Here is a 27,094-nt window from a genome sequence, read left to right on the forward strand (position 1 = left end):
CGCCCCAACCTGCTTTCTGCCCTGACCTGTTTTTTTTTTTTTTTTTTTTTTTTTAAACATCCTTGGGATTGTACAGCCTTCCTTACCAGAAAAAGGCCTGCAGGAAATTCGAGGCAGCCACCTGACCCCCTAAGTTCTTCCCTGGGAATGGCTTCACCAGGGCACAATGAGGGTCTGAGCCGGTCCTCCTGATGAACCTCTAGCCCCCAGGCCAAACTGGCGTCACCCCCATCCCTACCCCACCAGAAAAAGAACTTGGTATTACAATCATAAGCCAACATCTCAACTACTCAAATGTACAACAGTATAAATTAAAAATCCTGGACCTTCTCACTGCCCACCCCCCAATCCAGCAAAGACCATGGAGGCCAGCTGGCAGTGGCATCAACTGATAGGTAGGTAGATAACAGGCATCTGGCACGGAAAGGCCAGCTCACAATTCATGACTTGAAAGAACATGGGCAGAGATGTAATACACAAACCAGCAAGGGCAGGCAAACACCCTTGACAGTTGCCCTTGGCCCGCCACCCCCACCCAAAAGTCTTCCTGCACCTGTCAAAGGGGACTCAGGAGACAAGACATCAGCCTGGCAAGGTTCAAAGCAGATATATCCAGTTTATTTTGGAAACAAGTACCTTCCAGAATTTTTTATTTCCCACATTTTAAAAACATTGAAGGCTGTTTGTGTGGTTCTTTCCCAAACCCACAGTCCTGCCAAGGCCAGTTTAACACCTAAAGATCTCCCAGGATCCCAGATCTAGAGAGATCACTGAATCCCTGGCAGCCTAAAGGCAACAGACTGGCATCAACTTGCTCAGAATTTTTCCAAGCGGAGTTAGCTGCTTTTCCAGGCTAGGATAGAGAAGGTTGCCTTGACACCCCCAGCAAGGGGAAACCCTGAAGGAAGTACTTCCAGGGGTGCCTGCCTGATGGTGGGGGTTTAGGCTAGCCCTCCCCAGATCCCTGGCCTGAGTGGTCTCCTCCAGCCTCAGGAGGACTCATGCTGCCAAAATACTTTTGCAGCTCCAGCAGAGCCCGGAAGCGATGGGAGATGGCATTCTTCTTGGCCTTGGGCATCTCTGCATACCTAAGGGGTAAGAATAGCTGCTCAGAGAACAGAGACCCAGATCCCAGAAGATGTGCAGCCCCACTCCACCTCCTCTTATCCCCCAATCCCAGAGTCCAAAGCACAAGAAGGGCCCCCTACCCCCCAGCAACGTGGGACAGGAGCCACCAGTTCCTGGCAGTCTGTTAACTTTTTTAAAAAATTGGAGTTTTTAAGTTCCTTTGTTGATATTATTGTGCATGGATGGATATTAAATTTGCTCTAGTGTGGCCAAAACTTAAGGGACTCTGGGGAGAAGATGAGCTGCATGTTTGATCAGCTTTGTAATCTGTTGACAGGAAGCAGCAGGGCTTGACAGAGCAAACACAGCAGTCCCCTCTAGTGCCCTGAGTAGGTTGTGTGGGAGCAGCAATGAGCTAGAGGTCCATGCTTCATGCCGAGAATCCAGTGAGGTGAGAATTCACACCTCATTGGTGGGCTTCAGAACCTTGTTATCCAATACAGTAGCCACTAGTCATGTGGCTATGTAAGTTAATACAACTGAACACAAATAAATTCAGGGGCTCGGGATATAGCTCAGTGGTAGAGCACTTGCCTTGCATGCACAAGACTAGATTCAATTCACAGCACCATAAAAAATAAATACAGGGGCTGGGGAAATAGCTCAGTCAGTAGAGTGCTTGCCTTGTAAGCACAAGGCCCTGGGTTGGATCCCCAGCACCAAAAAATAAATAAAAATTAAATAAATAAATACAGTTCTTCAGTCTAACCGCATTTCAAGTGCTCCATAGCCACACGTGGCTAGTGGCTGCCCAAACAGACAGTGCAGATATAGACCATTTATTACCCCAGAGCATTCTTGGACAGTGCTGCTTCACAATGTCCTTAACTCTCTGTGGCTACTGTGAGAGTTCAGGCCACATTCCCTAAGGACCTATTCAGCCTAAAAAGACTGATTCCAATATTGGCTAATGTGTGGCACATAAATACAGGGGATGGTGGGGAGTTAGTATGAAATACTGAGAACATAGAGTATTATGTGGATAATTTTTCCAACTCAGACTGGACAGTCAAAATTATCCCACAAAGCTCTTACATTTATACATTTTGATGAGCCAAAGCCAGAGAGGGGAAGTCAGCAGCCACACAGCTGCTCTGGGGCAAACTGGAGCCTGAGAGCCCAGAACACCCAGCTCCGCCCTGCTGTGGGCTGGGTCATCAGATTCCTTGTGTCCACCCCAGCAGAGCTGCTTTCAGCTGGAACGGCACTCTCAGAACCTGCCCCGCCCATACCCGCATGACTGCACTTGGGCAGGGTGCCCACCCAACCCTACACCCTAGGGAAGAAATGGGCTCCTTGGCTCCTTACGTCTGCTCGTATCCATCAGGCTGAAAGCAGGGGTCCCAGCCAAAGTCCCGGCAGCCTCGGGGCACCACAATCTGGCCCTGCGACAGTAAAGGGAGCACAGGTGTATAATTGGGCATGGAGGAGATGTACTAAGAGGCAGTTTGAATTTGGTTACTTTTTGCATTTGATTAAACCCAGTTTACTCAAAATGTAGTTCCAGGGAGCCAAAGTGCTTATAATTGTTTGCTGGAAACCAAAATAAAATGCAGATCAGGGAATACAGGGAGTAACCATGTACTCAATTGGTCCACTAACACCTCTGGGGCCATCCTTTTCCTCTCTACACGTCTGATAAACTGTGACCTCATAGAAGAAAAAATGAGTTGACTTTGAAAAACTAATAGAAAACATTTTCTCCTAATAGGAAGTTAAACAGCTGAGGATGTAGCTTAGTGGTTGAATGCTTACCTAGCATGCATGAAGCCCTGGGTTTTATCTCTACTAAATAAAACAGAAACAAAAAAGCAACAACAACCCCCCCCCCCAAAAAAAAAAATAAAAAAATAAAAAAAGGAAAGAAAGAAGAGAAACAAAGAAAACAAGGGAGGCTTTAATAGGTAAACAGCCTAACAGAAATCACTCAGCAGTAGCCAAACACATCCACGAGCTCAAGAAATACTCACTGTAAGTTGGGTGTGGTGGTGCATGCCACCTGTAATCTCAGTGGCTTAGGAGGCTGAGGCAGGAGAACTGTGAGTTCAAAGCCAGCCTCAGCAACTTAGTGAGGCTCTAAGCAACTCAGCCAGACCCTGTCTCTAAATAAAAAAATTTAAAAAGGGTTGGGGATGTGGCTCAGTGGTTAAGTGCCCCTGGGTTCAATCCCTGGTACCAAAAATAAAAAACAAAACAAAACAAAAATACAGAAATACTGGCTGTAACAGTCAAGTTCCAATAAAAATGTTATAAAGAGAACAAATTATAATCCAATGCCATAAAATGTCATTTTGTCATCAAAGTAAAAGAATTTTTTTCAAAACAGGGCAGTTCAGTGGTAGAGCACTTGCCTAGAATGCAAGAGGTCCTGGGTTCGATCCCTAGCATCACAAAACAAACAAACCAAACCAAAACAAAAAAAGGCAATGGTGGATGACAGGAATTAGCCACATAAATGCCCAGTCATGCAGAGCCAAAGGCAAATTCTGCTTCTCTTAGTGGGGAGCTGTGTGATCAAGCCAGTTACTGTACCACTCTGAGCCTCACTCATGCAATACATGTTTTCTGAGCACCTACAATAGACCGGACAGTATTCTTAGCATTGGGGTCACAGCAAATGTAGCCTTCCTTTCCTATAATGGATGTCATAAGCCAAACAGGTATTACACCGGTAAACAAATCAGTGATTAACAAATGCAAAGTGCCTTACAGGGGACCAACAGTGTTGAGTTCCAGAACAACAGGGTGGAGTGACTTGGATGGGGAGCTCAGGAAAAGACATAGTGAGGAAGGGACCCTTTAGCCATACATAGGGTTGCAACAAGAACATTCCAGGTGCCAGACAGACATAGTCCCTGAAATGGAACTCAGCACATCTGGGTTGCTGAAAGAAAAATGTGGTTAATGTGCCACTGTGGACAATGTGTGTCTGGTGTGCCAATGTGGATAAGGAGTGCACAGGTGAAAACAGAACAAGATGAAGACACAAAGCTACTCAGGGGAGGTGGGGACTGCCAAGTAACAAATGCAAGAAGCAGCCAAAGCTGGGAACAACAGGGAATGGTGGGGACTGCAGTGACACAGGCCCCATCAACAGGATCTTTTTTTCTTTTTGGTACCAGGGATTGAACTCAGGGGCACTCGACCACTAAGCCACATCCCCAGCCCTAATTTGTATTTTATTTAGAGACAGGGTCTCACTGAGTTGCTTAGTGCCTCACTGTTGCCGAGGCTGACTTTGAACTTGGTGATCCTCCTGCCTCAGCCTCCTGAGCTGCCGGGATTACAGGTGTGCACCACCGCACCTGGCCACTGACAGGCTCTTGAAGAAATGCCTGTACTCCTGTGTCACTGCAGCATTATTGACAATAGCCAAGAGGTGGAAGTATAACCCAAAGGTCATCTACAGATAGGTCAATAAAGAAAATGTAGTCTATGCATATAATGGAATAGTTTTCATTCTTAAAATCATAGGCAGTTCTGTCATGCTACATGGATGAACCTTGAGAACATTATGCTAAGTGAAATAAATAGGCTGGGATTGTGGCTCAGTGGTAGAACACTTGCCTAGCGCTTGTGAGGCAGTGAGTTTGATCCCTAGCACCGCATTAAAAAAAGAAAAGAAAAGAAAGAAGCCAATCATAAAAGACAAATATTGTATGATTCTACTTATGGAGGTATCTAAAGCAGTCAAACTCTTAGAAGAATTAAGTAGAATGGTGGGTGCTAGGGGGAAGGGAAGAAAAAGGAGCTATTCAATGGCAGTCTCAGATTTTTAAAATGAAAAAGTTTTGACAGGTGGGCATGGTGGCAAATGCCAGTAATCTCAGTGATTTTGGAGGCTGAGACAGGAGGATCGTGAGTTTGAGGCCAGTCCCAGCAATTTAGTGAGGCCTCAGCAACTTAGCAATGTTTCAAAAATAAAAAATTAAGAAAAAAAAAGAGGGGAGGGGTCTAGGGATATGGCTCAGTGTTAAAGCACCTCTGGATTCATTCCCCAGTACCAAGAAAAAAAAAAAAAAAAAAAAGCTAGTTCTGGAGATCATATAAATATACTTAACACTATTGTAATGTACACTTAAAAATGATTTTGAATCAAGGATGTAGCTCAATGGTAGAGTGCTTGCATAGCATGCATGAGGCCCTGGATTTAATCCCCAGTGCCACAAAAAATAAATAAAGCCAGCTGTGATGGCATACACCTATAATCCTGGCTACACCTATAATCCCAGCTACACCAGAAGCTGAGGAGGGAGGATCGCAAGTTTGAGGCCAGCCTGGGCAACTTAATGAGAATTTGTCTCAAAAAAAAAAAAAAAAAAACAAAAAAAAAACAAATAACAAAAAACTGGGGATGTAGCTTAGCAGTACAGCACTTGCCTGGCATGTGGGCCCTGGATTCCATTTCCAGCACTGCAAAAACCAAAAAACAACAAACAAACAAAAAATGGTTAAGGTGGCAAATTCTGTACTATTTTTACCACCATCAAAAAAAAAAAAAAAAAAATTTTTTTTTTTTTTAAACCAGGCAGGGTAAAAGAATATATCTGGACAACTCCCAGGGAAACTTATGGATTTTTATCCTGGCAGGAGGAACTGAGCAGGGAGATGTGCTGGAAGGCACAATCCTGTCATAGGGAGAGAATGGACAGGCTCTGGGGACAGTTGTTAGCCAACTGTGATGGTGGTATGTACCTTGAAAAAAGCAGCTAACCCTGAGTCAGACAGGGTGTGGAGTGTTAAATGGCAGGCAGCTAGGAAAAGAATGAGTTTAGGTGAAGAATTAAAATTCTGGGCTGGGGGTGTAGCTCAGTGGTAGAGGGCTTGCCTGGCATATGCAAGGGCCTGGATTCAATCCCAGTATTGAGAGAGGGAGGGAAAAAAGGAAATTCTAAGCAAACATGAAGTCAGTAAGGCTGTGAGACATTCAAGGTGGGCCGCAGCCTTGGCAGATGGATAAGATTTGGGCGTGGAGAAGTCTGGGCTGTAGATGTAGCTTCAGGAGCAGTAACCTTTAATTTGTACAATTGTTTCTTACCATGGCACACACTGCAGAGATTTGGGTACACCAGGCCTCAGGAGTTGTTAGCCATTTTGTTTCTCTGAAATAGTAGCTTCAGAGACCAAACAGGTTAGGGGATTGACAACACTTTTAATGGTCATGCTCAGGGATGCCTCACACAAGGCCTCAATAATGCTGGCTACAGCGTGCCCTTCCAGGAAGGACCTGCAAAAGATCCTGCAGTCCACTCAGGGCGCAACGCCCTCTGGTGGCCCGCTGGAGAATGGCATCTGAGTGGGTACTCACCGAGGTCCGGCCCCTGAACAGGCGCACAGGCTCGCTGGGGTCCCCAGTGCTGAGCGCAAACGTGCACAGCGCATAGGCTGACTTATCTTCAAAGCCGGCCAGAAGCTGATGGAGACCTGTGCATAGATACTGTGAGCGCTCAGTGCATCTGTGCTGCCCAGTCCCATCCCCACAAATCCACCAACGGTGAGAAGGGAAGAAGCCCTTTTCCCTGGGTAGGGGTGGAAGGCTACCAGAGCTTATCCTCGCTTTCATGAGGGAGCTGAGACTGGGGATCAAGATTCTGGGTATCCGCTTTCTTCTGACACAAGGAGACCAAAGCTTTTTTCAAAGTCAGAAAATCAGCCAATGCAGTGGGATGTTGTTTGATTTCCAGTGCAAAATGAACCATGAAAAGGCATTTTTGTTACAACCAAGGAAATCTCCAAACTTATTATGTAATACTAAGAAATTAGCTGGGGTGTAACTCAGTGGTAGAGTGTGTGTTCTGCATGGCTGAAGCCCTGGGTTCAATCCCTCACACCAGATACGTATGTCTTCATGTGTACACAGACACACTCATGCACACGTACACACACACATAATTTTAGTTGGTTAATGTTTTTAAGTTTTTCATCTTTTAGATACATAAGCTGAAGAACTTAATAGATGCCATGGTGTTTGGGATTTGCTTTTAGATACTGGATTGAGAAAAAATTAGGGCAGGTTACAAATGTCACAAAATAGGCTGATAAGCTGGGTATGGGGATACAGAGGACATTTTACCATACTTTTTTTTTTGGTACCGGGGATTGAACCCAGGGATGCTCTTTTCTTTAGCACCTCACTTTTGCTGAAGCTGGCTTTGAACTCATGATCTTCCTGTCTCAGTCTCCTGAGCCTCTGGGATTACAGGTGTGTGCCACTGTGCCCAGCTATAAAGTAGTTTTTCTTTCTTTTTTACTTTTTTTAGTGGTGCTGGGGATTGAACCCAGGGCCTTGTGCATGCAAGGCAAGCCCTCTACCAACTGAGCTATATTCCCAGCCCCAATCAAGTGTTTTTTAAAGCACAAATAGAGGGACCATTTTGGTCTACACCTGTGGGTGGCAGGGTATGGACTGCTGGGGCCTTGGAGGGGCAGATTCTCCAATTCATGAGCCAGGCCCTGATTGAAGCAAGCAACTGCGTGTAGTCACTAGGGTCAAGTCCCTCTTGAGATCCAGAATCAATCACGGCTCCTTTGTCCCTCAAATTTACAATACCCACCATCCCCCACATTTCACTAGTCTCTGGAATAAGTGAGTGGCAGTTTACAGAAGGGAAAATGGAGATAAAGAGAGGCTCAATGCTAGGGACTAGAGCCTGGGATTCCTGGTTACTAGTGGGGGGCCCCCCTCCCCTAGGACTACCCCAATTCTCAGTTCCCAACAGATCCAAGGGTAGAAACAATGAGGACAGTACCTTCAGGTTTTAACTTCTCCAGAAACCATTTTCTGCAAAAGAAAAAAGAAGTCAGATGCCAGGAGCAGATGGATCTTCTGCCATCTTTTCTGGGCTGTGCCCTACAGGGATTGGAGCTCTAGAACACCACAGGGAATGGAAAAGATTTTCTCAAGTAAAAATCAAGAGAAATAATCTAGGGGCAGAGAGTGTAACTCAGTGGTAGAACGTGTATTTTTTTAACACATAAGGCCCTTGGTTCAATCCCTACTAATAACAACGAGAGAGAGAGAGAGAGAGAGAGAGAGAGAGAGAGAGGAGAGACATGATTTAATAGGAAAACTATTTTTGCCTAGAGGTAAACAGGCAATGCACAGAAGACTCAGTAACCAAATGAAGACCTCAGAAGACCTCAACCTCACTGGTAACAAAAGAAATGCAAACTAAGACTGTATGGGACAACATTCTACTTTCTAAACTGCAAAATACTAAAAAGTCATAATCCTCAGAGTCAGTGAGGATGTGAGCGATATATACTATAGACAGAAATATATACAGGAACTATTGCTTTGGCAAGCAAACAGATCATCTAAAAGTTACAGATATAGATACCTCAATCCTAGCAACAGAACTGTGTATATGTTACCAGGCATGGTGGTATATGCCTATAATCCCAGTGACTCAGGAGGGTGAGGCAGGAGGATAGCAAGTTTTAGGACAGCCTCAACAAATCAGTGAGACTCTTAGCAACTTGGTGAGACCATTTCAAAATAAAAAATAAAAAGGGCTGGCAATGTAGCTCAGTGGGAAAGCACCCCTGAGTTCAATTCCCAGTACAAAAAGAATAAATAAATTTAAAAAATTGTGCCTATGTCCTTACCCCAGGCAGGGGTCTTCAAATTGGGGTAAATGTACCCTAGAGATACACAAAGACCTTCTAAGGGGATCCAGAGCACTGGATAGTTTTAAGGAAATCAATTTTCAGATCTCAACTTCCTTATTTCTTTTCCTGAAATTGATCTGCTTATGAATGTACCTCTGAAATGGGTGGGTTCCTCTTTCCCATCTCCACTTACACAATCACATTCTCACACTGTACAAAAGAAAGGCACACCTCTCCCATACCCCTAATCCTTCTTTAGGACAAAAGAAATACAGTGTTGATGTTGGACAGTGAATGAGCTGCAATATCAAGTAACCAATCATTTGGCAGTTCTGGTGGTTTTGTGGCTGGGGCCCTGCAAAGGGGCTGGTGGGGACACTTACATGTAGGGGCCAGGGAGCCCTCCAAGGGCATTGAAGCACAGACAAGTATCTTCCACCAGGACAGGGCCCTGAACCTGCAGCACAAGCACATGCAGCCCTGAGACCTGCAACCACCAGCAGACTCCATCCCTGCCCTGAACTCCCAGGCCACCCAGGCTAAAGCCAATGCCACAGCCAGTTGGGATCTGCAGTAGATAGCAACAAGGTCCAGCCCTCTTTATCTTCATTTTAGAGATAGAGACACCAAACCATTAGCAAGTGTAAAGCTTGTTCTGGACACAGCAATGGAAGTGCTGGGATTCTCGTGCAAAAATGTGGGAGCGCAGCTATGGGTGTGTATAGGGAAAAGACGGGGCTGAAATGTATGTACCTGAGAATCAGAAGGGTGTAGGTAAAGAGGGAATGTGTGTGTTTATGGTGGTCTTGAGGAGATACCAGGCAGTTAAGGATGGAAGAGGGAGGTATTGTTTCAAAGCCAACATTTAGCAATCCCAAGCTAGCTGGGACTGAGCAGATCCTTGAAATCACAAAAACTGTGCCCTCTCTATTGTTCTCTGCCCATTCTCGGCAGGTACAAACCCCAGGAGCCACCACAACAAGCTACAAGAAGACTGAGTGTGGGATAAGCAGGACAAATGTAAGATAAGCACCTGGCGAGCCGCCTCCTGGCACTTCTGTATGGAAATTTCATCTGGCTCTCCCTGGTACTCTGGCACTTAGTAGGGAAACAGACACACACATATACACAATCAGGTCAAGGGAAGACAGAGATATAGAACCATCTTTTAAAAATAAAACAAAACAGAGACATACGGTCAATTTTCTGTGCCACCAAAGTGCATGGAAACTTATCTCCCAGAATCTGAATGACCTGTTCCAAAATGAAAGAACATTTATCATCATCTGCTAATAATCCCCCATTAGTACATGAGCTGTCATTGACCTTTCTCATCAAGAAGCTTGTTCATCACTCCCGTGAAGTTTACCAAGTCAGATCCATGAGCCTCATCCCAACTTTCAGGGTCCCACTCCAGGAAGTCAGCACCCTATTTCCTCACTCCTCTATCCCCTCCTGTTTCTGCTTGTGCTACTCACCACCCCATCCAGAACACCCTTTTCTCTTCTCAATGCTCTCAGAAACCCTACCCATCCTCTCCTGCCAGGAATTCTCTGGAATTACCTAGAATTCAGGAGGTCTGTGAACCTGGATGGGGAAAAAAAATCCTTCTTTATTCTCACCAGGCCCCAATTGAAATTTTTCCCCTTTTAAATTATGAATACAAGCAACAAACCAAAATAGTGTTAGCAGTTCCTGTGACTTTTAAAAAATATATTTTTAGTTGTAGATGGACATAGTACCTTTTATTTATTTATCTAATCTATCCATCTATTTATTTATTTATTTATATGGTGCTGAGGTTTGAACCCAGTGCCTCACACGGGCTAGGCAAGTGCTCTACCACTGAGCTACAACTCCAGCCTTCCTGTGATTTTAAAATCTATTAAAATCACAGGTGGCTGGGGTAGAGTGCTCACCTAGTATGCGTGAGGCCCTGGGTTCGATCCTCAGCACCACATAAAAATAAAAAAATAAAGATATTGTGTCCACCTACAACTTAAAAAAAAAAAAAATATATATATATATATATATATATTACAGATGTTTTCATATCACATTACGATTTTGCCTAAATCTCAAAAGATTTGCAAGGGAAGAAGAAAAAAATATTTACAATCCTATTTCAAAAAAACTTTTTTTGGAGGTGCTGGGGATCAAACGCAGGGTCTTGTGCATACAAGGCAAGCTCTTTACCATTGAGCTTCATCCCCAGACCCCTCATTAGTTTAAAATTAAGGAAACTACACACATTGCTAGATTCGATCCTTTAATGCATTAATAAAGTATATGTAACAAGATCACAAATATTTCTAATATTTTGAAAACTGTACTTCGATATAGTTGATTTCCTTTGTAATTTTAGTATTTTTGTATACTTGAAACTATTTTCCTAAGAAAGAGTCCAAGGGTTTCATCAGTTTGCCAAGGGGGTTTCTAAGAGATGAAAAGACTCCTGTTCTAGACGAAGTTCAAGTCATCTTCTCTATGGGCCTTGGTAAGCCCAGGCAAGTGCTCTACCATTGAGTTATACTCCCAACCCCAGACTGTTTTGTTCTTATGCTAGGGGTCAAATCCAAGCCTTGCACATACTAGGCAAGCATTCTACCGCTAAGATACATCCTCATTCCCCAGAATGTTATGCAAATGTAGAAGGTCATGTTCTTCGTCAGATGGTTGGGGTCTGGAATTCACCATTCTACATCCATTCTACTCCATTCTGGATGGTGCTCTGTCTGACTGGTCTGGTCTCAACAGAGCCCTGGTTCCTGAAATGGTCACCTCTTCCTGGCACAGAAGTGCCATCAGTCTCTATGCTACTCAGAAATGCAGGTTCCCCTAGTGCCCCGCATTGGTTTGCCTCAGATATACTTAGTGAGTGTAATCCTGACTGCCCACACATGATCTCACCTCCTTGGCCATGGCTGAGAAGGGGCAAACCCTTGACTCAAGTCTGGTCAATCATAGCTGATGTCTGGCAGAAGCTTCACTGTACCTTCCACTAGCAGGGAAGAAAGACTTTAATAGAACTAGGGTTGAGCATGTGAAGGAAACTACAAGGACAGGCCAGCTTTTAGAGCTAATCCTTAGGTCTTATGTAATACCTTAACATAATATTCCCACTAGACTCACCTGCCATCTTACAAAAGTTACCCATGTGCCTCTGTTACTTGTAACCAAAGATGTTCTGTCAACCCCTACAGACCTCTCAACTAGCCACAAGACCCCTGTAGACAGAAACTTTGGATATATTGCCTCATTTACTCCTGTTTCATAGTGATGTAAAGCCGATGTCCCACACTATTCTACTGGAACCCAGAAACAATACCCCAAGGTAGCACTTTGGTCTCTCAGAAGCAAGCCTCAAAAAGCAAAGTCTAGCCAGGTATGGTGGCACACCCAACTCTGGAGACTGAGGCAGGAAGAACCAAGTTCAAGGCCTCAAAATAAAAAATAAAAAGGATTCAGGATTTAGTTCAGTGTCAGAGCACCCCTGAGTTCAATCCCCAGTACCTCATAATGATAATAAAAATTGTTATTTTAAAAAACTTTTTTAAAAAAGCAAAGTCTCTGACTTTCTGATCTGTCTCCAGCTCCCCTTTCTCCTCCCAAGGCACCAGAGAAACTAGAGATGCTTTTTCCTAAGGTAGGTCATAGAAATTAAAACTCCTTCCCAAAATGAGCCAGAAAGCCTAAAAACATTACTCTAATATTGCCCTGCCTTTCTGTCCTGGAGCTGGCCATAAAGAAATTCTCTGACCTATCTTGTCTGATAGTTGATGGTAAAACCCCCAATTCAGAAGGGGTCCTTGCCCATACAAGGAAGAAAGAAATGTTGCACAGAGAGACCAAGAATCAGGACAGGCTTTGCTCAGTCTATTAGCACTGGATTATACCCTTTTTATCCAGTCACATTTCCACACAATTGCCCATGCTTCATCAAATCTAAGAATAAGCATGGACTCTTTTAGGCTAGGGGTATAGCTCAGTGGCAAAGTGCCTGCCTAGCATGCTGGAGGCCCTGGGTTTGATCCCTGGCACCAAAGAGGTTGGGAAAGACAAAGAGGACTCTGTTGTATAAAAATATTGGGATTAAATAAATTGTCATGGTCCTCTCTTGTTAACCTGCTTTTTGTTAGGTGTCAGCCATGACTCTTATGAAGGATGGGGAAAGGTATCACTCCATCTCACAAATGTTGAAAGTGGCTAGGGACATTTCTGGACCGTGATGGGTGGGGCGTGGGCTGCTCAGTTTGGGTCCCCATTCCATCCCTTTCTGGCTCCCGCCACCTCCGGGTCAGCAGCAGGATCTAGATCTGTCTTAAGAGGTACGACTGGGGTCTCGGGGCTTCCAGTTTGAGTCTAGTTCAAGAGGAGATCTCTGAGACAAGTGCTAAGGGCCTCTTAGCAGCAGCTGACCTCATGAGCTCTGAGATCTGTCAAAACGCTCATCCCTTCGACCTTGAGGGCACCCCCCCTCCCCCGCCGTCCCATCCCGGTCCCCTAACCCCTTGCACATTGCCAGGCCCTGACCCACGCCTCCCTGCGGACCCAACTTTTCGTTGTCTCTCCACGCCTCCTCCTGCATGCTTCCCTCGCCGGGAAGCCCATCTCAGCACTATTCCCAGCCGCCCCCCGGTCAGCTCCCCACACCCTCCTGGCACCTCCTCCAGCTTCTTGGCGTTCCCCGTGACAAACACGATCTTCTTCCCAGTCAAAGAGGCTGCCATGGTGAGCCCCAATTTCCCCTCAGGCCCCCGGAAGCCCATTTGCCCGAAGTCGAAAGACACTTCCGGCTGGAGGCGGAAGTGGGCGGCTGGATTTCCGGCCGAACCGGAGATCCGGAGGTGGGCTTCAGGCAGCGGATTCAACTTAACTGTTATGCGGTTGGAAAAACGCTCTCTCGGCTGCTGAGCACCAGGAATCCTTGTACAGATGCACAGCCTCTTCCAGATGAGCATCCTGAAAGACCTGGCGCTAGACGGCAGCTGAATGAATGGCTCGGCACCTTTCCGTGCCTAAATTGTCGGAAGCTTCCGGAGATGGGTTTGAGGGGCCAAGGGACCCGGGCACAAACCCCTAACCATCCATTCCCTGCAAACCCCTTAGAGGAGTGGCTTTGGGAATTTAGGGGCAGACGAGTGTTTGGAAGATACCAGTTACTCAGAATCCTAAGAAGAAGACAAAGGACCCACACCACCTAAATGCCTTCCTTGAATTTCAGCCAGCTCAAGCACCAACTTCCCTTTATTTGCTCCCCCGCCAATCTTTGGTACCTGGGATTAACCCCAGGGGCACTTACCACTGAGCCACATCCCCAGCCCCTTTTTTGTTTTTTATTTATTTTGGTTTTGGTACTGGGAATTGAACCCAGGGGTGGTCAACCACTAAGCCACATCCTCATCCCTTTTTGTATTTTATCTAGAGACAGGGTCTCACCGAGTTGTCTAGCACCTCGCTTTTGCTGAGGGTGGCTTTGAACTTGTGATCCTCCTGCCTTAGCCTCCTGAGCTGCTGGCATTATAGGCGTGTATCACTGTGCCCAGTTTATTTTTTATTTTGAGACAGGGTCATGCTAAGTTGCTTAGGGCCTTGCAAAATTTCTGAGGCTGGTCTCAAACTTGAAATCTTCCTGCTTCAGCCTCCCTAGTCGCTGGGATTATAGACATGCACCATGGTGCCTGGCAACTTTTGTTTGCTTCTTTGACACTGGCTTTCCCTAGGAATACTAATATCCTGCAGATTTATATTCATTTGTGATGTTATATTGTTTCCTCCTTGTTATGGTTTGAATATGAGGTGTCCCTCAAAAGATCCTGTGTTAATACAGAAGGTAAAATGATTAGATTAGGAGAGGTGAATTAATCCATTTGATAGAATAACAATTTGAATGGATTACCTGGTGGTAACTGTAGACAGGTGGGGTGTGGCTGGAGGAAGTGGATCACTAGGAGTGTGTGATGGGGATTATATATTATTTTGTCCCTGGCTTCTGGTGATCACCATTTCCTGGCTGCCCTGGACTGAGCAGCTTTTCCTCCACACCTTCTGTCATGATGGTCTGCCTCACCTTATGCTCAGAGCAATGGAGTCAGCTAACCATGAACTGAACCTCTGAAACTGAGCTAAAATAAACTCTTTCCCTTCTAAGTCGTTCTTGTCAGATATTTTGGTCACAGTGATGAAAAGCTGACTAACATTGTTCTCCAAAACACCATGGTAAGCCACATCTGTTTTTGTTTTGTTTTGTTTTCCTGTACCACAGATTGAACCCCCAGGGGCGCTCAACTACTGAGCCACATCTCCAGCTCTTTTTAAAAGTTTTATTTATAAAAAGATCTCGCTAAATTGCTTAGCGACCTTGCTGAATTGCTGAGCCTGGTGAACTCGCAATCCTCCTGTCTCAGCCTTCCGTACCGCTGGCATTACAGGAATGGTCCATCAGGCGTGGCTCTATAATTCGTTTTAAAATATAAAAATTAAGGCCTCAGTGTGAAGCGTCTGGCCCATGCGCGGCACCGTGGAGTGGGCGGAGCCTAGCGTGGGAAACGGGAGGGCTTTATAGGCGGTGGGCGGGGCGCCCGTAATCCGGGCCTCACTGTGGACGCGCTGGTTCTGCTGGGAGGTCGTCATCATGGTGGCGCCCGTGGTGTACTTAGTGGCGGCGGCTGTGCTTGTCTGTCTTATTCTCTTCCTCACTCGCATTCGTAGCAGAGCGGTAGCAGGTAGGAGATGCCGCTGTTCCAAGATCGGTGGGGCCCGATTCTCTGGCCCTCTGAGCCTTGGTAGGCCGTCGCCTGTGACTACTGCGCATGCGCCGGCCTGCCCGGTGAGGCTGACGAAGAACCCGGCGCGCGCAAGCGAGTAGATGGGCATGACCGAGTCTTGGTGCGGAGCCTCAGTGATAGGGAACTGGGTGACTTCGCCCGTACCTGAGAACCTCGCCTCCTGTCACTCTAGACCTCCAAACCCAGCGGGGCCTACTGGAGCAGACAGACAACTGCCCTACCCATCTGGGCCAGTCCCATAGGAGGCCGCAGTGTTTCCCATCTCCCAGACCGGCACCCTATTAGAGGGAACTTCTGGGTGTTTTCTGCCCACCCGGAGCTGGAGGGAGCATGAGGTGATTCAAAAAACCTCAGAAACCCTTTCTTTCCTCGCCAAGGAGAGCAGCCATGCTGCCTTGGCTTTCCCTATGCCGTGTTCTGCCCACTGACCAAGCCATATCGTTGGCCAGGACACAGAACAGAAAAACTTGTCAGCTCTCCTTCCTACAGCTCTTGTCAACATAGGGTTTTGTATATATATCTGTCTCTACCTGCTCTCTGAGCCCACCAGCTACTTCAGAGTACTTGCATGCTCCAAGGTCAGGGGAGAGAGAAGCTGAGGTATGGCACATATCCAACAGATTTTCCAGGGAGGGGAGACTCAGCCCCTGCCTGAGAAATGTACTCTGGTTGGAGTGCCAGAGGTTAGGAATGACACGCACCAACTTTGAAGGGAAGTTACCTCAGGGGAGGGAGTGGGGTGGAATTAACCAGCAGAGTTCAGGCTGTATCTGTAACATTTGATTTCTTTGTAAGGGGTTGGGGGGAGACCAAATCTTTCATTTGAATAAATCGCGATGTACTTTTTTTTTTCTTTCAGACCTGCAGTTTTATATCTGTTTCAAAGTAAAATAAAATCATGATGGGCAGTGTTAAAAAATTAGTGCCCTGAAATGGGCATTTGATGAAATCAGGTTGGGAGTGTCCCAACAGGCTGGTGGGAGAGGTGGGGTCTTGAGGGGAGAGAAAAGTATCATCACAGGCAGGAGGGAAGGCTGGAGCTTTGCTGCCTGGGACCAAGGTGTGACCCAGGTTGTAAAGGCCTTGGCAATCAGACTGTGAAGCTGGGGCTTTGTGCAATGGGTAGTGAGTCTGGGAGGTTTGAACAGAGGAGGGTGAGGTGTCCAAGATACTGCTCCCTGGGCTATCAAGGAGGCTGACCTTCCTTGCAATGTCCTGGTTCCTCTCTTCCTGAAGCTGGTCAAGAGTCACTGCACAATGAAGAGGAGCCAATAGTAGCAGACCAGGTAGCCCAGTCTCGGCCTCTGCAGCCTGAGGAACAGAGATCTGCAGGCAGGCCTCGGCGCAGGAGGGACCTGGGCAGCCGCCTGCAAGCCCAGCGTCGAGCCCAGCAGGTAGCCTGGACAGAAGTGGATGAGAATGAGGAGGAAGCTGTCATTCCAGGTGAGAAGGGCCCAACTTGGTGGGAAGAAGGCTGGATTCTCCCTAAGGGGGAGAGTGGAGTATGAAACTGCAGTGTAGGAGGGGCATCAGAGACATGGGGTAGAGTGAGTGGACACTTAGGATCCAGACTTTGGTTCTGGTCTCCGACTGGTTCTTGACTATTCTATTTGGCTAACCCTGTCTTCCTTTATCTTGGCTTTCAGTGACTAAACACAGGAGGACAGGGGTCTTTAGACTGACCTGAGAGTTCCTCAGTTCACCTGTTATATCCCAGTACCTTCCTGGAGTTTGGTCACCTGTAACCCCAGAAGAAGGGTTTGGGAATAGAAACATTTATTGACATAGATGTCTTTATATCCTTGGTGTCAGAAGATCAACAGAGCCTTTAAGATTGTAGAAAAGAATGCTTCTTCTCCAGTACTTAAGTGCCGGCTTGAGCCTAAAGAGGGGATATCACCATCTTTCCTAGAAACTAGGGCATTTGGAACTCTTGCCTTGAATCCTTGAGGTTAGCCCTTTGGGCTCAAAAAAAGGTCCTCTTTGTATCATCCCTCTTGTCTCAGACTTGGAGTCAGATACCCTTACTGCTCAGGAATCAGCATATCTTTAACTTTCAGCTGGCTCTCAGGTAAACAAGGGGTTGAGAATATCTGTTTAGCTTAGTTCTCGTAGGGATAATCCTGGCCAGGATCTAAGCCCTGAATGCTCAATTCCTGACTAGAATGAGAAGGATTTTGGATTTGAGACTGGGATAAATTTCCCTATAGGGTTATCCTTTCCTGGAGGTTTGGCACCAAGCTAGAAACCAGGGACCTCTGCAATCCCAGACAGCACCACCTATGATCCTCAGATACCCAGATATTGGCATCTCCCTTTTACATCTATGCAGTATCTAAAGTCTCATCTGTACCTTCTCCTTATAGATGCTCCCACCCCCAGCACACATACACACACATGAATTTATGGCAGATGCCTCAGTAGGGCAGAGCTGGGCTACTGACATACATAGGTGGGTGGAAGGGGTTCATTCATGAGGAGAGTGACAAGGGGTGGGATGGATCCCCCCTAGCTAGGACATGAACTGTCTTCCTCTGACCGAACTAGCCCAGGAGGAAGAAGGCATTGAGAAGCCAGTGGAAACTCACCTCACAGGGAAAATTGGAGCCAAGAAACTACGGAAGTTGGAAGAGAAACAGGCTCGAAAAGCCCAGCGTGAGGCAAGCAGGAGAGATGGGGTGTAGCTCTGGGAAGTGGGAAATGGTGGCAGACTCTGCCCTTATACTCCTTTAACACTGTACTGTTGTTTGCTGCTTGCCTGGCTCTGACTCCTGCAGTCTTGGTCTTTGCCCTCGCCTAAACACTACCTTCCCTGACCTTTCTGGGAGTGGGGCAAACCATGTGTATGGGGGTGCCCCTATGAAGGCTTCTCTTTAGGCAGAGGAGGCTGAACGTGAAGAGCGGAAACGCCTGGAGTCCCAGCGTGAGGCCGAGTGGAAAAAGGAGGAGGAGCGGCTTCGCTTGGAGGAGGAGCAGAAGGTGAGACTGAGAACTGTCCTATCCTCTGACCATCCTATTCTCTGACCCCTGACCAACCAACTTTGCTTCCTGTGCAACTCCCTAGCCCCTCTGTCCTAGAAGAAGGGCTATCGACCAAGCACAGGGGTAGGCCCTGGTTTATTTTGTTCCTGGCCTCTAAACATGGAAGCTGTTGCTGAAAAGCAGAGCCTGAGGTGGGAATTTTTTTTTTTTTTTTTTTTTTGGTACTAGGAATTGAACCCAGCTTACTTAACCATTGAGCTACATTCCCAGCCCTTTTAAAAAATATTTTATTTAGAGATAGGGTCTTGTTGATTGCTTAGGGCCTTACTATATTGCTGAAGCTGGCTTTGAACTCGCAACCCTCTTACCTCAGCCTCCCAAGCCACTGGGATTACAAGCATGCACCACTGCACCTAGCTTTTTTTTTTTTTGTATTGGAGATAGAACCCAGTGGTATTCTACCACTGAGGTACATCCTCAGTTCTTTTTTATTTTGAGACAAAAGCTCACTAAGTTGCTAAAGGTCTTGCTAAATTTTTGAGGCTGTCCTCAAACTTGCAGGCCTCCTGCCTCAGCCTCCCAGGTTGCTGGGATTATATGCGTAGCTCAGCCTTTTTATTCATACGATTTGTAGAGAGTGCCCGGAACATTTGAGGAACATCGAGGTAGTCAGAGTGGCTAGAACACAGTAACCAAGGAGGAGAGGGGGAAAGGGTCATCTGAAGGGGGGTTTCAGACTCTGAGGGCCTTGAAGCTGTTAAAGGTCATTGTAAGAGATGGTAGATCCATTTAGGGCCTGGCATAGAGGAGAGTCTCAGGGAATGGGAGCCACTGCACTAAAGGTGATTAATGAATGTTTGCCAGATGCTTTTTTGTTTGAGAACAATTTTCCTAAGAAAGGAACAGCACAGAAATGTAGGGTGTATGGAGTAAGAACCTAGGCTTCCCTAGCTGGTCTATGACTGACCCTGTTGTTTCAGGACCCTGGATGGCAGGAAGCCTGGCTGTGGGATAGAGGGCATTACTAGAGAAGGGTTTTCCACATTTCTGAATATTGATTCTGCCTAATGCATGTTTGGTATTCTGGCTCTTTTTTCCTGTACTCATTTTCCCCTGTTCTTAGCATCTTACCTTTACAATATGATACTGGCACATTTCTCACAACTACGGTTGATGCTTTGTTATTATTTTCAGTACTAGGAATTGAACCCAGCATCACTTTACCACTGACCTACACCCCCATCCCTCTTTGTTTGTTTGTTTATTTTTGTTGTTTTTTGCTTGTTTGTTTTGGTACAAGGAATTGAACCCAGGGGCACTTCCTCAGGAGCCACATCCCCAGCCCTTCTAATTTATTTTGAGACAGGTCTTGCTTAGTTGCTTAGGGCCTCACTAAGCTGCTGAGACTGGCTTTGAACTTGGGATCCTCCTGCCCCAGCCTCCCATGCCACTGGGATTATAGACATGTGCCATCATGCCTGGCCCATTTTATTTTTTATTTTGAAACAGGGTTTTGCTAACTTCTAGTCTGGCCTCAGACCTGTAATCCTCCAGAGTAACTGGGATACATTATTATTAACTAAATGCTATATACATTATTCAGATTTCATTAGTTTTTCCTTAATGTCATTTTCTTTTCCAGAGTACCATGTTACATTTAGTTGTTACTTTTCTTAAGCTTCTCTGGGTTCCTTGTTTTTGATGATCTTGACAGTTTGGAGACATATTGGGCAAGTACTTTGTAGAATTGTAGAATGCCTCTCAATTTGAGTTGGCTGATGTTTTTCTTATGGTTAAACTGGGATTGTGGATTATTTTCTTTTGTGGTGCTGAGGTTTAAACCTAGGGGTTTATACCTCTAAAACAAGTGTTCTACCACTTGAGCTATACTGAGGTTTAGATTTGACAAGTGAATTCCATGAATCAGAAGTGCTTGACATCACTAGTGACTTAAACATTAGTAAAACATTAGTTACCTGAGTAAGATAGTGTTTGCTAACTTTCTCTACTGTTATGTTACTGTTTCTTAGAAAACAAAACCTCTGCCCTTCAATTAATATTTTACAGTGCTAAGGATTGAGTTCAGGGCCTCATGCATGTTAGGCAAGTGCTCTACCACTGAGCTGCATCCCCAGCCCTGTAAGGTTATTTTTTTCCACCTTCCCATTCGTTTTTGGAAAGAAGTCACTATGCCCAGCTGGGCATGGTGGCACACAACTGTAACACAACTACTTGGGGGCCTGAGGCAGGAGGATCACAAGGCTGTCACCACTGACAGCCTGGGCAACTTAGCAAGATCCTGTCTCAAAATAAAATAAAATAAAAAGAACTGGGGATGTAACTCAGTAGTTGAGCACCCCTGGATTTAGTCCACAGAAACAAAACGAATCAAAACAGAAGTATGCTCATCCTACAAAGATAGGGAGTTATGCTTTACGAACCCCTCAGAATTTATTTAGAAGCCTTTTTTTTTTTTTTTTTTTTTTTTCCTGTGCTGGGGATTAAACCCAAGGCCTTGCAGGTACTAGGCAAGTGCTCTACCATTGAGCTACATCCCCAGTCCTTGTTTTGTTCATTTTTTAGCACTTATTGTTGCTCTAAGATGCTCTAGGCTCATCTTGTATATTATTACTTGCCCTGGCTTTAGCTTCATGTTTTTGTTTTTTGTTTTTGTTTTTTTACCTTTACTTGTGGTACAGGGGATTGGATCCAGGGCCATGCACATGTTAGGCAAGCATTTTACCACTGAACTATATATCCGCATTCCTTTTCATTTTTTATTTTGAGGCAGTTCTTACCAAGTTGCCCAGGCTGTTCTCAAACTTGTTATACTTCTACCTCAGCCTCCCAAATAGCTGGAGTTACAGGCAAGAACCCTATATCTGACATTAGCATCATTTTTTTTTTGTTGTTGTTGTTGTTGTTGTAGGTAGGCACAACACTTTTATTTTATTTATTTGTTTTTATGTGGTGCTAAGAATTGAGCCCAGTGCCTCATGTGCCAGGTCAGCACTCCACCACTGAGCACCAGCCCCAGCTCCTTTAGCATCATATTTTAAAAACGTTTTTCTTTGTGCTCTGGAGTATGGGTTGTGTTGGGAGGAGGCTGTTGCACTAGGTAGTGACAAAGTAACATGGGTGCACTGAAGAGTTTTGCAGAAGTTAGAGAAAGAAGTGGTAGATGGGAACTTATTTCCAACCAGGGAAGCGGACCAGGTGGTTGTGTGATTCACCAGCCAGAGACCCTGCAGGAGAACCAGATTTGTTGTGTACCTGTGAGATGGCCCAGGTGGTGTATCACTGGGCAGTTATGTATTTGGGAGGAGAGATTTGGTTGGGAGTACAAATGTGGCGGTCACTGGTGAGGAAATGGTTGTCAATGCTGGACCTGGGTGAGGTGCCCAGCCGGAGTGGGAATTATAGAGGAGGGGGCTGGGCCGAATGATGAAGGAGGCAAGAATGAATGAATGGGGGCAGGAGAAAGTCCAGGGTGAGGGTGGGGGTGTGGAAACTGCGGGAAGAAAGAGGGGATAGTTGGCTATTCCCATTGCCATTGAGGGGGTTGTGAAATGGAAGACAGAGGTGAGACGACAGCAGAAGTGTTTCAGTGGAGCTTGGTACGTAGAAGCCAGATTGGAGTGTGCTGGCTGGTACATGGGTGGTGAAAAAATGGAACCTGATATTTGTTCATGAAGTTTGAACATGACTGGTAGGGAGAAGATTATGTTGTGGCAGGGTTTTTGGGAGATTTTACTAAATAGATCTCCTGAGTAAGGAGGATACCATTTTACTAAATAGATCTCCTGAGTAAGGAGAATAGTTGGTAATGGAACTGAAGACCAGAGGGATCATGGGTGTGGGTCTGAAAAGAGCTCTGTCCCTGAGAGAGGGCTGGGCTGTATGCCCTGGTGCCCTTCAGGCATATCAGGGACCAGAACAAGGTGGATGGGCAGCTGTCCCAAATACCTGACTCTTTCTCTGTGTCTTCAGGAGGAGGAGGAGAGAAAAGCCCGGGAAGAACAGGCCCGGCGGGAGCATGAGGAGTACCTGAAACTGAAGGAAGCCTTCGTGGTGGAGGAGGAGGGTGTGGGTGAGACCATGACTGAGGAGCAGGTGAGCCTGCCACCCTTGGGAAACCTGTGCCACAAGGGCAGCTGGTGTGAGGCCCAAGGCTGGCTACCCTATTGCAAACACCCCCAGCTGGGCATTGTGAGGTGGCTGGGCGTGAGTGTTAGTAGGCCTTTGCAACAAGAGGCCTTGTCCTCAGTGGAGAGTCGTGCCCCTGAACTATTCACCCAGGAGGATCTGCTGTTCATGCAGAGAAGTGGTTGGGCAGGCACACAGGTGGGCTGTAGGCAGGTGAGCAGAGAGTACACACACAATGGGGGTCAGGCATGGATTCCTGTGACACCCTGATTTTTCTGTTCCTCTAGTCCCACAGCTTCCTGACAGAATTCGTCAACTACATTAAGGTAAGAGACCACAGAACAGTACCGGTGTCAGCCTGTCTCATGCATGTGCATTCGGCCTTCTGAGGCCCAAGCAGGGTTTGAGGCCAATTCACTCAATCTCATGCAGGAGTGGGCATGTGGCCCAGAGGGGATGAACTATTGAGTCCTGGCCAAGGGAGTCCCCTCTCCTTGGACCCAGAAGATGGAGAAGGACCTGTGTCTGTGTGGGAGGTGCAAGCCTCTGATAGCTTCCTCACACTTGGAGTTTGACAGTTCCCCTGCTCTTCAGACCCCACGCTTAGTGAGTCACAGTGTTTTCAAGTCTCTTCACGTGTGTTTTCTGCCAGTTCTGTCACACAGGTTCTGCAGAGTTAAAACAAGCATTCTCTGCCATGTGCTCCTGACTGGGAACTTGGTTTTCCAAGGGAAATGGGTTGATATTTCCTTTGTAACCTGAGGTGGCGTGGTATTATGTCGCTTCCATCTGCAGCCACCATGCAGTCCACCCTGATGCTACTACAGGTTGCATAAGCACGTCCTGATCTGCTTTGCTGCTAAGCAACTTCTCCCACAAAGGATGTGGTGAGGGGAGAGGTTTTCAAGTGCAGCTCAGAGGTGCAGAGGCGGCTGAGGGAAGGAGTGCAGAGGGAGCGGGGGCGATGGTGGGGGTGGTACCAGGGGCTGCCAAGGAGCTGGGTCTTGCATAATCCTCCTCCACCTCTCCCAGAAGAGAGCAGGGTTTAGACACCTCCCAGCATTGAGGGGCTGGACTCATGGCCTGGGGCCCTGGGGTTCCTAGTAGGGAGAAATGCTGACAACCTCAAGCATTTTCCTTTGATGGAGCCCTTTCTTGAGCCTGTCACACTTGACCTGGGGTTATTGCCCTGGGCATGATATCTCTCCCACTGTCTTGCTTCTGTTAGGAACTTGTTGTCCCTATCTATGCAGTGGGAAGCAAAATAGTCTGAAAGTGCCTCCTTTGAGTGCCTTTCCAGGTGATTTAGATGAGGGGGTCAACTTTAGCATCCCCCTCACCACTGCACAGATAGAGGAAAGTCCCCAGGGCAATTCTGATCCTTGTTTTCAGTGCTTCTCTGGAGGTTCCATTCTCAGGGATTCTCTAAACTCTTCTGGAGCTTATGAGTTTCTCAAGCCTGTGTTGGGTGATTCTCCTGAAGTTGCTATCTTGCAGCAAGAAGGGGGACTTCCAAAATTCAGTCCACCCACCTTTCTCCCTAATGCCAAGGGACTGGGCTCATTAGACCTGGGATTTCAAAACCAGAGGAAGGTTTCTGCACATAGCATAATTTTACATGAGACATAGGGATAGCTTGCTCTTGTTGGTCCATTCCATTTTCTGATCTTGACTGGGTTTGTCTATTTTTTCATTTGTTCATTTTTTTCAGCACACTTAAAGAACCTCAAGCTGTCTTTAAGGACCACCTAGTGTGATTTGTGGTCAAGTTCTAAGCTGTCACTAAGAACCCAGTGCCTGCTCCCTTTATTTTAGGTAGAGGCCAACTGATCAGGTCACCTTGTGTTTGCCCACCCCCTGGCCCAACTGCCTCTTGCTTGCCTTCCTGTTTGCACATACGGTTTGGCATTTTAAACAAGTCACATGCCATCTGCAGCCGGGGAGGTTCACAGTGTCACTCCTCCCCCAGCTCATTTGCTGTGGAAGATTCACAGAAATGCAAGGGACCACCTTCTCTTTAGTCACATGCTCTCTGTGGGGGAGGCAGGGGCAGATGCATATGTATACTCAGCCATGAATCCTTGGCTGTACCCTGCAAACTAAGGTTTTACTGAGGGTGTTAGGGCAGCACGTGGATTATGCCGTGGAGTTATGTATGGAAAGTACTTGTTAGTGATAGTGACAGTTATATCTCAGTGCCTCAGATTGTGTGAAGGGGATGGGTGAGAATAAGTATGAGCATGCCAGAGCTGTGGGGGATCTTGGTTGAGGGGGTTGGAGCAAAGGTGAGTCAGGGTCTACTGAGAGATCCTGGCTCACTGGGGCTTTTGTCTCCTCTTTCCTTATTCATGTACTTCCTCTGTCACCAGCTGGGCTGTGAGCTCAAGGGTTGTAGCTGTGTTTTCTTTATCATTATTCTCCTGCATCCTCTCAGTGCCTTGTTAGGTCCTCAGCAAACACACGTCTTGGTAGTAGTTCTTAAAAATAGGCTGGCACAGTGATGCCCACCTGAATCCCAGTTACTTGGGAGGCTAAGACAGGAGAATCTCAAATTTGAGGCCAGCCTGGGCAACATTGCCAGACCCTGCCTCAAAAATTAAATTTAAAAAGGACTGGGGATGTAAGTCAGTGGTGGAGCACTTGCCTAGTGTGTGTGTGGCCTTGGGTTCACTCCCTAGTACTATTTAAAAGAAATCTTTTTAGGGGCTGGGAATGTGCTTCAGTGGTAGAGTGTTCTCAGTAGTGCCAGGATTCACCACCAACCAAAAAATCTTTTTTGAAAACCTCAGATCAGAAAGCTGACCTCAAAGGACACCCACATGCTGGGAGGGATTTACCCAAGCTCATCCTCTCTCCCATTTCCTCCCTCTCCTGTAGCAGTCCAAGGTTGTACTCTTGGAAGATCTGGCTTCCCAGGTGGGCCTACGGACCCAGGTAAGCTCTGGAAGGTCACCTGCTGTGTGGAGGCTGTGGGGTCTGTGTGAAGCAGGGTGCCTGCTGCCATAAGGATTCAGAGTCCTGAGGCCCCGTCCAAACTGCCCCAACCTAGAATGCAGGAATCTCTTGGCACCACAGGAATCCTGTATTTCTACTAGATGAAAGAACAAGCAAGAAAGAAAAAAAAAAAAATTAAAATCCCATCCTTCCACTGGCCCAAATCCAGTTACCTTGACAACTCTCTTGCAGACAGGCTGCTGTGTGGCCAAATATCTCCACTGTTCCCCTCCCAACTGGAATAGAGCCTCTGATGGTGGTCGTGTGGGTCCCAGGACTAGAGCCTTTTCTTTTTATGGCCCCTCCTAAGGGGAAGCAGATTGACATGGGATAGCCAAGAGACTGAGAGAAGGAGGTTGGCTGTAGCAGGAGGGAAATTGCAAAGTGTTTTTTTCCTTTGGGACAATAGTACTTTTCTCTGTTCTGAGAAGTATTCTCTTCATAGGACACTATCAACCGCATCCAGGACCTGCTGGCTGATGGAACTCTAACAGGTGAGAGGATTGAGATTCAATCAATAAAGATCCTGGCCTTGGGAATATTTAGCCACAGAGGGCTGTAGGGACTTGTGGCAGAAGCAGGATGACATTCTGAGTAGGGGTGGGTATTCAGAGAAGGGCACTGAATGGTTGGATGCAATTACAAAGACATGCCGAGGCTTGGCACTGGCTGTGGGGTTATGAGGATAGACAGTGAAGCCTGATTTGACTTACCTAGCCAGGATTGGATATAGTCAGGAAAGGTCAGGCAGGCAGGGGACCTGGGGGGCTCTGAGCTGCTTGTGAAGAAATGGGTGGGTATTCTTAGGTTAGATTGCGAGGTCCTAGGAGGGCTTAGCCCCACAACCTGCATATCCCCACAGGTGTGATTGACGACCGGGGCAAGTTCATCTACATAACCCCAGAGGAACTGGCTGCTGTGGCCAACTTCATCCGACAGCGGGGCCGGGTGTCCATCACTGAGCTTGCCCAGGCCAGCAACTCCCTCATCGCCTGGGGCTAAGAGCCCCCTCGCTTCCCCCCCACCAGTCTGACCCCAGCCCTCCCTTCTTGGACTCAGAGCTGATGTGGCCTGCCTGGCAATACATCTTCATCTCTCCCTACCATCCTGGGCAGTGATGGAGTGAGGCCAGGAGGTTGTAGATTAAAGGCCTGTAAGCACTGCTGAGCTTGGTGTGGCTTAGTGTGACAAAGACCTGGCCTAGGATCTCAGATGAGTAGGTAAAATCTTAGCCTCAGAAGATATTCATGGGGATTGAGGATGTAGCCGTGGTAGAATACTTTCTTAGCATGTACAAGGCCTTGGGTTTGATCTCCAGCTTAGGCTTAGTGGTAGGATGCTTGCCTGGCATGTGTGATACCCTGGGTTCCATCCCAAGTCCTGAAAAAAGAGGTGGAGAGAGTCCCTTGCAAACTGGCAGAAATCCCATCTTACGCATTTGTTCA

General features: G+C 46.7%; 2 protein-coding genes across 5 annotated transcripts; one reads left to right on the forward strand and one right to left on the reverse strand.

The window, feature by feature from the left end:
- Positions 1 to 596: 596 nt before the first annotated feature.
- Positions 597 to 13,533, reverse strand: ITPA (inosine triphosphatase). 4 transcript variants are annotated; one of them, XM_079129169.1, is made up of 9 exons: positions 13,404 to 13,533; positions 9,936 to 9,993; positions 9,773 to 9,837; positions 9,123 to 9,190; positions 7,878 to 7,909; positions 6,437 to 6,552; positions 5,509 to 5,541; positions 2,437 to 2,513; positions 597 to 1,088 (listed from the first exon to the last, which is right to left on the reverse strand). In XM_079129169.1, the coding sequence occupies exons 1-9, from the start codon at positions 13,506 to 13,508 to the stop codon at positions 947 to 949; spliced, it is 696 nt and encodes a 231-aa protein (XP_078985295.1). In that variant the 5' UTR covers positions 13,509 to 13,533; the 3' UTR covers positions 597 to 946. The 4 variants fall into 4 exon arrangements, with proteins under 4 accessions (XP_078985295.1, XP_078985294.1, XP_078985297.1 ...); XM_079129168.1 differs by having other exon boundaries at positions 9,123 to 9,196; XM_079129171.1 differs by lacking the exon at positions 13,404 to 13,533 and adding an exon at positions 11,650 to 11,779 and having other exon boundaries at positions 9,123 to 9,196.
- Positions 13,534 to 15,303: 1,770 nt separating this feature from the next.
- Positions 15,304 to 26,814, forward strand: DDRGK1 (DDRGK domain containing 1). The gene is made up of 9 exons (XM_079129167.1): positions 15,304 to 15,464; positions 16,764 to 16,970; positions 18,075 to 18,187; positions 18,405 to 18,506; positions 22,500 to 22,622; positions 22,943 to 22,981; positions 25,533 to 25,589; positions 26,095 to 26,143; positions 26,512 to 26,814. Exons 1-9 carry the CDS (start codon positions 15,374 to 15,376, stop codon positions 26,649 to 26,651), a joined length of 921 nt encoding a protein of 306 aa, XP_078985293.1. The 5' UTR covers positions 15,304 to 15,373; the 3' UTR covers positions 26,652 to 26,814.
- Positions 26,815 to 27,094: the final 280 nt, after the last annotated feature.

The sequence above is a fragment of the Sciurus vulgaris genome, assembly GCF_902686455.1.
Source record: "Sciurus vulgaris genome assembly, chromosome: 2".
Lineage (NCBI taxonomy): Eukaryota > Metazoa > Chordata > Mammalia > Rodentia > Sciuridae > Sciurus > Sciurus vulgaris.

Bases quoted from the DNA above. Each gene is read 5' to 3' on its own strand.
- ITPA (XM_079129168.1), bottom strand. From the start codon at position 13,508: ATGGGCTTCCGGGGGCCTGAGGGGAAATTGGGGCTCACCATGGCAGCC. The intron at 5,542-6,436 runs GTGAGTACCCAC...TGGTTTTTGCAG, and splicing joins TGTTCAGGGGCCGGACCTCG to TGCTGGAAATGGAATCCAGG. The intron at 2,514-5,508 runs GCAAGTGCTGTA...TTACTGTCGCAG, and splicing joins ATCCAGGGCCCACATGCCAG to GGCCAGATTGTGGTGCCCCG.
- DDRGK1 (XM_079129167.1), top strand. From the start codon at position 15,374: ATGGTGGCGCCCGTGGTGTACTTAGTGGCGGCGGCTGTGCTTGTCTGT. The intron at 18,507-22,499 runs GTGAGACTGAGA...CTGTGTCTTCAG, and splicing joins GCTTGGAGGAGGAGCAGAAG to GAGGAGGAGGAGAGAAAAGC. The intron at 22,982-25,532 runs GTAAGAGACCAC...CCTCTCCTGTAG, and splicing joins AATTCGTCAACTACATTAAG to CAGTCCAAGGTTGTACTCTT.